This window comes from Mustela nigripes, chromosome 12 (assembly GCF_022355385.1).
Source record: "Mustela nigripes isolate SB6536 chromosome 12, MUSNIG.SB6536, whole genome shotgun sequence".
In the NCBI taxonomy this organism is placed as follows: domain Eukaryota; kingdom Metazoa; phylum Chordata; class Mammalia; order Carnivora; family Mustelidae; genus Mustela; species Mustela nigripes.
Window position 1 is genome coordinate 27,694,683 of NC_081568.1, and position 13,227 is coordinate 27,707,909.

General features: G+C 38.9%; 1 protein-coding gene across 1 annotated transcript in view; it reads left to right on the forward strand.

Annotated features, from left to right (window-relative positions):
- SPEF2 (sperm flagellar 2) overlaps positions 1 to 13,227 on the forward strand; it is a 173,060-nt gene that overhangs the window by 118,492 nt on the left and 41,341 nt on the right. The window contains exons 26-28 of the mRNA XM_059416314.1: positions 1,007 to 1,158; positions 5,819 to 5,999; positions 12,607 to 12,754. Coding sequence (XP_059272297.1) covers positions 1,007 to 1,158; positions 5,819 to 5,999; positions 12,607 to 12,754 — 481 coding nt within the window. The remainder of the gene's footprint in view (positions 1 to 1,006; positions 1,159 to 5,818; positions 6,000 to 12,606; positions 12,755 to 13,227) is intronic.

Here is a 13,227-nt window from a genome sequence, read left to right on the forward strand (position 1 = left end):
CCAAGCTGAGGGGAATAGTAAGCTTGTGTTAGTCAAGCTGTGTTACATGAGTATTTTTTCCGAAGAGCATAGCAGTGAGGGTGGAGAACGGAAGAGGGTATATTTTTCATCTTCAACCAATTGACTTACATGAGGAGATACTTCAGGAGAGTGGGATGTTTAGCTGACAATCCGAGCTAGCACACAGTTGGTGTTCAATAAAGGCTTGTTCAACCAATGACAATTATTGCTGATACTTCCAACTTTCACAGGGACTAGCCCATGGTATAGGGGCAGGCTGGACCACAGGAGGCCAGAAAAGTCATCAGAAAGCTGAGACCCAGGAGCAGCCTCACTGACTACCAGCTCTGGGATCCAGGTGTGGGTTGTACAAAGGATTAAAGTGAGCCTGCCGAGCAGCACTAAGCCACACTGGGTAGCATTCCTGGGGCACTGGATTGGGCAAGGAGAAATTGACTGTTGGAATAGATGTGTCAGAAGCTTCCAGTGGGAATAGCTGAAATCCAGTAGTAAAGGCAAAGGGAAGGAAATTTTTGTGCAAGAGCATTTTTGTGAATCATTTCTTATTAGTCCAAGCAGCACATGCCTCTTTGGGGAATAACACCTAGATAGAAGGTTCTTGTCCTGGAAGTGAATCCACATCTAAAACCAATGAGGAGGAAAGAAGATAACGGACGGGACAGCAAATAAGAGCTGCTCTTTGCTAATTCCTTACTCCTTCCTCCGCATATGCCAGACACTGCTCAAAGGACTTTCACGTACGTTATATTAAACCTTCACAACACCCACATGTGCTGACTTCTTTTATAATCCTTCAGCATTGTTCAGATAGTTGAAGGCCCACCACATGGAACAACAAAGGACCTCATTCTGCACTGATTAATAATTTCCGGAAAATTCATTTCAACTGAAAAATTTAATATAGTGCTTACAGAACTTATACAAGAAATATGTAAAGGTCAGCTTGTTCCTTCTTGTTTACTAACATTCATATTTGCTATTAAAGGCAGAACTGAACCGTTTCCAAGATACAAAGAGACTCCTTCAAGATTATTACAGGGGAATGGAAGGCAAAATCCCAATCGACGACATTAAAAGATTTACTCGAGTCCCCTTGGTCCAACTAGATAATAGAGAAATTTTGGAAAGCCAACTTAGGTAAGGCAGACCATTGTGTTGCACTATAATTAGTTTGGGCATAAAATAAAACTTTATGATTTTAAGTTGAATACCACTAGTAAAAACCTGAATCTGCAAATCCAAAATGCAAAAAAACTCCAAAATGGAAACTTCTCTAACTTCAACTTAAGATGATTAATATGCACTATTATCCAAATTATAGTGACTATTTACTCACTTTGCTGCTGAGGTATACTGTGTTTTATTATGAACTACTTCCAAAAGATTCTACTGGGGATATTAGGAAATATAGAGAGTATATAAATTTTGAATTCTGAAAACCTTTTGGCTCAAGAGTTTTCAGCAAGGAATCATGAATCTCTACCACTTTTATGAAAGGTTCCAAGCACTTTTGTATGTGTATGTGCATGTGTGTGTGAGTGTCATGTAAATGAAAATGGAAAGGGGTGTGAGTCTTCTTTTATAGGTAAGGAAATTGAGAAATAGTAAACATTCAGTCATATGTGATTTTAACTTTATGAGGTAAAAGACTTGTCAGTAGTTTTACATCAAATTCCCAGCAGAGCAAGAAAATAATTATATTTTCAATCAAACACTTCCATCTAATACAAACATTTGTAAATAATTGCTTTTATAGACCCAGTGGGTGAGGGCAGGAGAAGGGCAAGATCCCAAACCCAGAGAAACTATGAACAGATAGAAAAATGTCTTTAAGATATGGGGAGGAGGAAGGGTGCCTGGTAGCTCAGTCTTTAAGGATTTGCCTTTGGCTAGGGTCATGATCCCAGAATCCTGGGATTGAGCCCCTCATTGGACTCCCTGCTCAGCGGGAAGATTGCTTCTCCCTCTCCCACTCCCCTGCCTGCCCCCACTTGTGTTCCCTCTCTCCCCATCTCTATCTCTGTCAAAAAAGAAAAAAAACTTTAAAAAACATAAAAAAGAAGAAATAGGGAGTTGGAGTGGTGGTAATCCCAACTCTAAAACATTAAGAGAGCAAAAAGTAAGAATAAAATAACAAAAGGAAAACTCAAAATCCTTAAAATTGTATAAGTTAATTAAAAATAAATTAATAGGGGCGCCTGGGTGGCTCAGTGGTTTAGGCCTCTGCCTTCGGCTCAGGTCATGATCTCAGGGTCCTGGGATCGAGCCCCACATCGGGCTCTCTTCTCAACGGGGAGCCTGCTTCCTCCTCTCTCTCTCTGCCTGCCTCTCTGCCTACTTGTGATCTCTGTCTGTCAAATAAATAAATAAAAATCTTTAAATTAATTAATTAAATAAGAGTTAAAGTAATATTAAGAGTTAAAGTAATATTTTCTCATGACCAACAAGGAGGTCATGAGAAAAATAAATGTGAAGAGAGAAAAAAAAAAGAAGTTAGATTTAAAAAATAATATAAAAGCTGAACATTAAGTTTAAATCTCCAAAGATATGCAATATGTATTGGAGATTGAAAGCAGTATATGTACAAGTATATGTACAAGTATATTGTACAAGTGTGCTCGAGTCAATGCAGGTAGCACAAGTGACACAAAACATGCATATATTGTGATTATGTTTTGAAGACAGATAGATCTGGTTTCAATCCTGCATGTTATTTACTAATTGTATGAGAATAAATTAGAACAATTTATTCTGGAAGGAAAGTCACCCCACTTCTCTTAAGCCTTGGTTTTCTTATTTATGAAGTGTCTATAAAGTAGGGTGATTGTGAATATAACAGAAAATGAAATCCTTAAAGCACTGAGTATCATGTCTGGGGATCAGAAGACTTGAGATCTAGTCTCAGTAACACTCAATAACTGATGACTATTATTAATGCATATTATGACAATAGCCTACATGAAGTATTTTTTTCTTCTTATAATTTGTATATTTTTAGTAGTTTTTAATTTAAATTCAATTAATTAACATAGAATGTATTACTTGTTTCAGAGGTAGAGGTCAGTGATTCATCAGTCTTATATAATACCCAGTGCTCATTACATCACGTGCCCTCCATAATGTCTATCACCCAGTTACCCCGTCCTTCTACCCCTCTCCCCTCCAGCAATCCTCAGTTTGTTTCCTATAATTAAAACTCTCTTATGGTTTGTCTCCCTCTCTGATTTCATCTTGTTTTAATTTTTCATCTCTTCCCCTATGATCCTTTGTTTTGTTTCTTAAACTCCAGAGTATTATAGCTGTGAGTATTGCATGTTGTTGCTTTGCTTTATTCTCCCTATACCAAAAAGGATTTGAGATGACCTGAACACAGTAAGATTATACATGAGATCTGAGACCCACTTTTCTCACTCTAGATTTCCTCCATGTAGTCTCACCATGTCCCCATAATGCCCATATGTAAGCAAGAAAACACAAGAAGGAAAGTACCGTCTTCTTGATACAAATACAAGAGAAATGTTTAACTCAGCAGGCTACTGGAAAAGGACTTCGAAATTGAAAACAATAAAAAATTCCAAAGGCAATATGAACCATCAGAGCCATTAAAAGAGGCCAAGTTCCAATGTCTACAGTAGCAGTGCATTCTGTTCTTAGCACAAAATAGCAAGTCAGGCATATTGGGGAAGCTATTAAAGTTGGTTAACAGAATGAAACAGGGAAAAGAACAGCCAGTTCTTATTTTCTGCAAAACAACTGTGTACCACTGTCAACCTCAAATCACTGCTCTAAGTACCTACTGAAACTCTCAATCAGTGTATCAACCAATCAACTAATCAACCATAGTCTCTTTAAAATGTGTAAGGGAAACAAGCATACTATTAAGCATTTCCACATAGCTGTCTACTTTATTTCTATAAAAACAGCAACAGCAGCAGCATAATAGTAACAAATAATTGGTTAATAATTGCCAGTGACTAAAAATAAGCAATGATAGTAATAGTGGCAATTGTGTATTTATATTATTTGAGGAAAGGAGCTTCAGGAAGTCAAGTGTCATGCCCCAATTCATGTATATTGATTGTGACAGAGCTAGCTAGACCAGATTTTTTTTTTTCCAGTAAGTGAATTCTAACCCCAAATTTTATTTCTAAATGATATACCTCCAAAGTAAGGTGTTGGGAAATGCATGTTATACTGTATTAAACATTTGGAGATGATCATACAACCTTTACCTTGTTAGACACATGAATCTCAGTGTCTCAGTGACTGACATTTGACATTACTTGATTATTAAAATGTAAATTTGCCTGTGGGAAGATATGTACTGCATAGAAGAACCTCAGCACATGGCCTCTGTAGGCACAGTACATTGTCAGAATGCCAAGTACTATAAGAATCAAAGAGCCAAGTTCAAGAAACCACATCTAGTGTTCAAAACAAGACCAAGCTACTTGTTTGCTGGAATTCACAATCAGCTTTCTGGATCACCACTCTGTTCCCCAGCAGCTTGAGTCTGCCAGACCAAAAACTTGATAACTATCATGGCTCCTGACTCTCCTCAAGTTTCAGGGAAGTCATGCTTGGTGCCTAGCCCAAGCCTAGTGGGGGGACAATTTACACTTTGGATTACTAAGGATCATAATAAGCATTCTGCCTTGGGGATCTCTTTCTGCTTCTCTTAGCATTTGAGATTGGGAGTCCTTCAGGGATAGAATGTTCCGGGGACAGCTCTAAAATTTCTACATAGGGGCAGCAATATGGCTGAAAGAAGGGAGAGGGAGAGCTCATCTCTGAGTTCCCATCGCACTTTAAAAAGAGAAAGCTCCATCATCATTACTCTTAAGTGGGGAGGGCTGTTGGATTTTTTCCCCCACCCACCACCAAAACCTTGTGATCTCCATGAATCCTTCCCCCTTGCAATCCTCACATCTGTCATATCCTGCCTTTTTCACTGTCCACTTCAGGAAGCCAAATAATGCTAGTCATCTTAAAGGAGTGGTGCCCAGTTTTATTTGATTTGATTTTTCATGATTGATTTGTTCCTTGTCAGAAGTTGATGCCCTGGACACATTTCAAAATTGCATATCTTCAAGATTCCTGTTGTTTCATTTCCCTCCCCATTATCAATGAGAATTAAACCTAAAAATTATGTTCTGTTAATATTTTCTTCTAGTTTACTCTTGTTAATAAGACTATAAAAATTTGAATACAGGGACGCCTGGGTGGCTCAGTGGGTTAAGCCTTTGTCTTCAGCTCAGGTCATGGTCTCAAGATCCTGGGATCGAGCCTCACATCAGGCTCTCTGCTCAGCAGGGAGACTGCTTCTCTCTCTCGCCCCCTCTCTCTCTGCCTGCTTGTGATCTCTGTCTGTCAAATGAATACATAAAATCTTAAAAAAAAAATTTGAATACAGTCTTTTTTTTTTTTTTTTTTTTTTTTTTTTTTTTTTTTTTTTTAAAGAGAGGGTATGGGGAGAGGCAGAGAGAGAGAGAGAGAATCTTAATCAAAGCAGGCCCCACTCCCAACATGAAGCCCTACGGCCTCAATCTCACAGCCCTAAGATCATGATCTGAGTCAAAATAAAAAATCAGTCATTTAACTGACTGGGCCACGCAGGTACCCCCTGAATACAGTCTTTTATATCTTTTCTTCACTTGAAGAGTTCTTCCAGGACAACTATGAAAGTATAGGTTAAAGCAAGGTAACAAAATTCCCAAAGTAACCTGTCAAAAAATAAAATTCTGGTAAATGAAATATTTATATTTCCTTTTTATTTGTTGGATTTTTTTTTTCAAAGAATTCCTCTAATTTCTCGAATATCCATATCCCCGGATTCAACTATGTCCAAACCAAAAACAAAGGCCATACTGAAGGGCAAGATCGATTACTCACTGGAAAATGTTGAGGCAAACTTTGAGGCAGATGAGAAGTTGTTAATGGACACCTGGCAGCAGGCTTCTTTAGCAATATCTCACATGGTAAGCAGTGCTCATTATTACATTTTCACTAAGCACTAACTTTGGTATATGCTATGAATAGAAAATTTACACAATGTTGTATAAAGCTATACCTTCAGGAACTTTTTTTTGTCTCATTTTGTTTACTGAAAGAAATAAGAAATAAAACAATTCAGTCAGCAAATATACGAGCTCAAGAATGGAGGAAATCATTAGATTATTTTTTGTGCTGGGCTCCAAGTGCAGAGACCAAAGGGGTCCTTTGGGAAAAGTCAATGACATGGGTCAAGTATAATGCAATAAGGGAGGGATGGGGCTGTGGCCTAGTGGAAATCACACTCCTAAAGAGGTATGTGCTATATCTCCCAGACCAAATACCATTTAAGAATGAGGCCCAGTATGGCCAGATTTTATAATTTTCCTGGAAAAGCCAGAAATTCAGATTTGTATGTGAAACCTACTGATTTTAGCATGTTAGAAATGAAATTAAATTTATAAAACTTTGCAGAGCTAAGAAAAACACACATCTGGCCTGTAGATCTCTAGTTTGCATAAGCTACCTATGGGGTAAGTACTATCCTCACTACCAAGGAAAACGAAGATCCAGAAAGGTAAAAAATTTTGCCAAGGTCACTTATCAGGTCATGTATCAACAAGGAGATCTGACCTAGGACTATATGAATTCAAAGTTCATGTCCTTTTCAGCTTCACTGGGAAGCCAAGCGACAACAATAGTCCCTGTGTTTAAGGTGCCCATACCAAATCAAAAGAGAAGAGAAGAGCATACAGATAACTGTAATGTAAGGAGAAGCTTCCCCCTGTACAGAAGGTGCACACAAGGTTTAGCTTGGAGGACCACTGTTCCCTCACTCTCCAGTCCTAAGTGCCCAAGGTGGTTCTGTTTTCATTCTGTGCCAGGTGCTCTTTGGGTTTCCCCAAAACCGAAAGAAACCCAAACCTTTCCAAAAAACTTTGTGGAAGAGATGGAAGAGGTGGAAGAGGAGCTTACCTCAGGGTCTCAGAGGGAGGAGGTGACACTTCTGACTGGGTGTTTTCCAAGTCCCTTTCTGGCCACTCGACCTCCATGGTTCTTTTCTCTAGTTCGTCCCACAACAGCCGTAGTGTTCTTTCCTCCCTTTGTGTTCTTCTTCTGTTCCCTTTTTTCTTCCTTCTTTCATTTCTCCCTCTCAAAAGCGATTGTAGTTGCCTTTCATTGTCTTGCTTCTTCTATAAAAAATTTTAGTGGGATTTTGACACAACTAAGAAAAGTGCATGAAGTAGAACTGCAGGGCTTGCTGAACACACCTAAAGTTACTCGTGGAACCAGCACGTGGGAGAAATGGGAAAGGTCCACACCTACCCAGCCCTTGCCCCTCCCCAGTTCCAATCCCCTGGATTCCTACAACGTGGACCCTCCACTTGCCTTTTGACTAACTGTTCCCTTGATATTCATAAGTTTTAAGTCTATTATACCTCTAAACAGTACACTTTAGCTTTGCTTGCTTTTGAATTTCAAATATATGGACTCATACTTTTTTTCTCTTTGTGTTTTCTTTTCCTCAACATTATTTATGAGATTAATTCAATGTTGTTGAGTGGAGCTGTAGTCCGTTCCTTTTTGTTGTTATACATTGTTTCATTATATAAATTTATCACAGTTTATTGAACTAGTCTGCTACTAATACACATTTGGGCTTCCAGTTTGTGCCATTATGGATATCCTTGCTATGAACATTCTTGTACTTGTCCACTGATGCACATATGCACACACAGCCTTTGGATATATGGCTAAGAGTGGTTGCTATCTTCAATGTCAGTAGATGATACTATACATAATACTTCAGTTTGCATAAGTAATACCAGATTTTCCCATCCTTGTACCAAAACCACTTAACATCATATCATTTGTTATCCAGATGAGCAAATCTTCCTACCTTGTCATCTGTCCAATGCATTTTGGCTTTTCTTGGCTCTTTGCCTCTCCATATAAATTTTCAAGTTGGTTGTCAAAATTTACAAAACTGTTGGCTGTAGATTTTTTTCGATGCTATTTATCAGATTATGGAAGTTTCTTTACATTTCTAACTTACTGTGAGGGTTTTTTCATAAATATATTAACAAAAAATTTTCATGCATCTATTGAGATTGCCAAATGATTTTCTTTCTGTTTTCTATCAATAGCGAAATACCGTATTGGTCAATTTTCTAATATTAAACTTAAATCACATCCCTGGAATAAGCCCAACATTATAATGAAACATCATACTTGTTACATATTGCTGGATTGGTTTTCCTAATAATTTACTTAGGGTTTTTGAATCTGTTCATGAGTGAGAAAATCCTATAATTTGTCTTTCTCATACTGTCCTTGTCAACTTTTAGCATTCATGTGATACTAGCCTCATAAATCAAGTCAGGATATGTTTCCTTTCTTTTTATTCTTTAGAAGAGTTTGAGGAAGTTGGAATTATTCCCTCTTGAAGTGTTCAGTAGCCTTATCCAAGAGGCCATCTGGGCCTGGTGAACTAAAACTTTTCTTACGAGGAGGTAATCTTCCTTATCTATAATGGGTTTATTTTTTTGGAAATTATGGTTTTAAATATTGTTTACACATTATATCTTTGTTCACTGTTTTATTTTTATCCTTTCTGTATCTTTTCCCGTTTGCTTTTTCACTCCTACTTACTTTTAGAAGTAGTGCATTATATTATGTTCTTTTACTGGTTACTACAGGTTACACCATAAATTGTTAACTTATCAAATTCTAAATATTATTTAGTCAGTAATTCATGGTGTTATCTCTAAAGTAACCATTAAGTGAATTAGTGTGTAGTGAAAAATGAATAAATTTAAAATATTAAGTCCAAAATAAGAAAAGAAAGGAGGACAGAAAAAGATTTAGGACAAAGAATACAAATAGAAAGCACCTAGTAAGACGATAGATATAGACCCCAAATGTATCGATAGCTACTTTATAAGGCAAAATGATCCAGTTAAAGGAAAGAGATTGATTTATTTTATTAAAAAAAAAATATGTGATGCTTATAAGAACACAGAAATCATCTTCGTTCTTAACCCGAGAGGAAAATGAGGTAGTGTGATGACTTCCAGTAGCCACCATGGAATCCCAAACCCTTGACCCAGAGGCTCAGAGCTCCCCATCATGCTAGTACCAACTCATGAAGCATTCTCATAAAGTAACTAAATACTGGTTCCTATATATTTAATCAGCATTAACAATTTTCATGCCTTGGCCAATGTCATCTTTCTCTCCTAAAATATGTTCTTCCTTCCTTCTATTTGATTAAACTATATGCTTTCTGAAAGTCTTCAGAGCTAGTTCCTGCTTTGCTTCCTGAGTTGTTGGTTGCTGTTTGAACCTCTTGTCTTCTCTGATCATGTGCTCTTCCAATCCCTGTAACAGTATTATCTTCCCAAGCATCCAGCTCTTCCTATCTAGGAAGATTCTAGGTGATTGTAATGTTTATCTCACTATTTTCCTTAAATAGTAATTGTAATGTTTATCTCACTATTTTCCTAAACACTGAACACTGGATTCTAAGACATTTTATACACCCTATACCTGGCAACATGCCCACATCTAATATGATACTAAGCCCTCAGCACAGTCTGACATGGGACTGCTGCTGTACCGAAGATGCTGAGGTTACTACTGATAATGATGCCAATGACAATGGTGATGAGTTTGATTACAACTACCAAGCACCAGAGAATGGGAAACCAGAGCTAGGAGTTTGAGGGGGGAAAAAAAAAGGAATTATTATTCTTATGGAGCTACATAAAGTAATTTACAACTCTTACAAATCCGATTAGAATTTCCTAGGGGAGATGACATCGTAGAATATTACATTATTGGAAAGAGCAGCACATAGCAAAAAGAGCACTGGCTACCACTCTGGGTTTAGTTGTACGATTTTGTGGAAATAACCTCTTCCAGTCTTCAATTCCTTATCTGTAACATGGGAGACATTCCACATACCTTTCCTCTCGTGAATGGTTGGAAGATCTAATGAAATAATGTATGCCTATGTGTCCTGGAAATTGTAAATATAATAGATCATGATGTTAAAATTTATTAACAATTGTACTATTTTCCTTGTGGACTTGAAAAACCACATAGAGGGTTGCCTGGGTGGCTCAGTCTGTTAAGCGTCTGCCTTGGGCTCAGATCATGATCTCAGGGTCCTGGGATCGAGCCCCGCATCAGGCTCCCTGCTTCTCCCTCTCCCCACTGCTTGTTCTCTCTCCCTCTCCCTTAAATAAATAAATAAAATCTTTAAAAAAATAAAATAAATAAAAACCACATAGAAATAAGGGAGAAAAGTTTAGTTAGTACTAATTTAATTAGTATTCCTAATAATTATATTTGAATCCTGCTTTTATGTCTCTCACAGACATTTATGACCTTGATATCACATGGCCTTAAAGGGAATTTTAAGTTTCCAGTGAGACAGACATGCCTGGGCAAACGACTGTAGGGATGAACAGTACCAGCAGGGATGAGAGCAACTGAAAGCAGAGAGTTTTAATGCGGGCCTTTTCCTACACAGCAGTCCCACCAACAGCTACTCGTTTAGTGCACAATGTTAACTTTTAGAAAAACTTTCTTCTAATTAACAGGTATGCAATGATTTCAAAGAAACAAGTCATAGCTAACGCCCACAATGTCAAGACATTATTTCTAGAGTTTCTTTAGACTTACAGGTAGATTGCTGAATGTATTGTGAATTATGTTAAATTTTGAAAGAGGCTCAGAGGTCTTTGAGGGAAGTGGACCAAAAAAATGCAGATGATGATAATTATCATCATCATCACCACCACCACCACCACCACAAAGTTGTTTATAAAGGAGAAAAATCCAATTTTAAAGGGAATTGCTAACTTACTGTGCTTTGCAAAAACAGATTCAAAACTGAATTGCTTGCAATTTGGGGGGAGATTAACAAGTCTGCTTTCAGCTTTACCAAGAATTTTAAAGCACAGCAGATATTATGAAATCCATTTTTATGGCTTAAGGGCATCTGATTAAAACCACATACATACACTCACACAAAACTGGCTTGTTCTCTGAAATCTTTCTGTATTTCTCCAAAGTTCCACTGATCTTAAAGAAGCTGTGGGTAAGTTCCGTGGAATAAGATCATTTAAAAAGAAATTCCATCTATTAATAATCATTTCCTGGGCATCCCCATGAGCATAGCAGGTGCTAAAAGCTGCTTGAAGCCCATTTGGAGGGTGGAACAACATTTTACATTCATAGAACATTTGGGGACAGCTACATGCTGAGCCCAGGGGTCTGAAGTGTGCAGGAACTAGGGGCAAGCGGGAATTGGCTGGTGTATCTCGCCAGGGGAGAGGAGAGCTTATGACTTATTCATCTTTCTACTCACCTCCATTCAACTTCCTTTTTCTCCTCTGAGCCCCTCACCCATTCCTCCCCAGAAATAACACCAGGCTTGGACACAGTAGGTACTTTAGTAAATGACCCCCCACCCCATTTCTTTACCAGTTGCTTTATTGAGATTTAAGGTTTTTAAACATATGTTTCTCCTCCCTCCTCTGGGTTTGGCAGGTTTTCTTTCTCCCTTTTGGGAATCTTTTCTCAGTTCTCATTTCTGGGGGCTACACCCTCAACTGCTCTTCACCTCTCCAGGGGCAGCTGGCCTTATTTCAAAAGGTCTGGCCTTTGAAATGCACGGCCCCAGTTGCAGCAGCCTCAAGACAATTTTTTTCTGCTTCCTGAAGCACAGAGCTCTGGAGGAGGGATGGAGGGGTCGCAACCGCACCGCACCCTACTCCTCCTTCAGCTACGATGAGGAGGCCCGGAAACTCATCTCTCACACCAAGGCACTCCACTCACGCGACTGAAAGGAGCGGGTAGCTGAGATGGCAGGAAGCTGCAAGTGCCCTGAGTAGAGGAAGCTGACAGGTCATCCTCATGAGCCCTGCGCTTTCTGGGATGATGTCTAGTGTTAGAGGAGAATGGAAGCCCAGAACGCAAGAGTCGAGGAGCCCAAATAATACAGGGCATGCAGTCCCAAAACTTGGTTGGGGAGCAGGAGAAAGTCTTACCCATATTATGTATAAAGCACAGTTACAGGTAAAATATGTGGACAGATGCAATTCTGCGGTATTAAAACTTCATGGAAGGGCACTATTAGGAAAAACTGTCTTTAAAACTCTGTGGAGCAGTGTTTAATGATGATGATGAAGATGATGATGTGAGAAACACTGGTATGGGGGAATGCCCTGGAAGAATGGTGAGTGTTAAATCCATAGAGTCTGAGATTAAAAAGAAAGCTTTTCAAAAGCATCATTATGGAGCTGCCAGAATGTGGAGGTGTCAATGAGGAAACATAAGACTGAACTGCAGGCAGGCCTGGAGAAAGTGAGCAATACACACACACAGGAGGAAAGCCACTTCTTGGAGCCCGGGCCAGGTTCCCATATCAGTAAAACACTGAAGAGTGTCTTCCGTAAAGACTGAGTACATGGCACGGTTGTTTACAAGAGAATGAGGCTTCAGCTCAACCGGGCGATTACGAAATCCACATGGCTCTCATATTTAAGTGTCGCATCCATCAACATCTTGCTTGTATCCGACCAGGTGGCTGCTGAAATTCATCAGAGGCTCATGGAAGAAGAAAAGGAAAACCTGCCAGCGGACACGAAAGAGAGATCTCCTCAGATGGGTACAAATAAAAAAGTCAAAAAGGAACCACCCAAGAAGAAAAAAGCAGACAAAAAAGCAAAAGGTACTGAAGGCTTTGGCATCCCAAAGTGCAGATGCTTTAACTGTCCTGGGTAGAACACAAACGTCTAAGCAGGCACGTTAAGCTGCTGTTGGTTCGGTTTGGTTCTGAGACCCAGGCTCTGGTGGTGTTAGCTGGCTAATCGTACTGAGTTTATCCAAATAGCTGAGCATATCCAAGGTAAAATAACCCTTAAGGACAGTTTGGAACATGCTGGAAGAACTCCAGATGGTACTGTGTAATCTGAACAGTGTACCCAAAAGGGGTTATATTAACTGAGAAGAAGTTGGGTGAAAAGCGATTATATGTATATAAGTTTCAGGTTGAATTCAGGTTTCTGGTTTAATTCAAGCAAGTTCCACTCTTCTGGAGGCCTCCTGCCTATCTCTGCCTCAGAGGCCTCAGGAAAAAGCAAAGGTAAGAGAAAACTCAGGCTGACACAGACCTCCTGTCAGCCTTGGGATTAACTCTGGCAC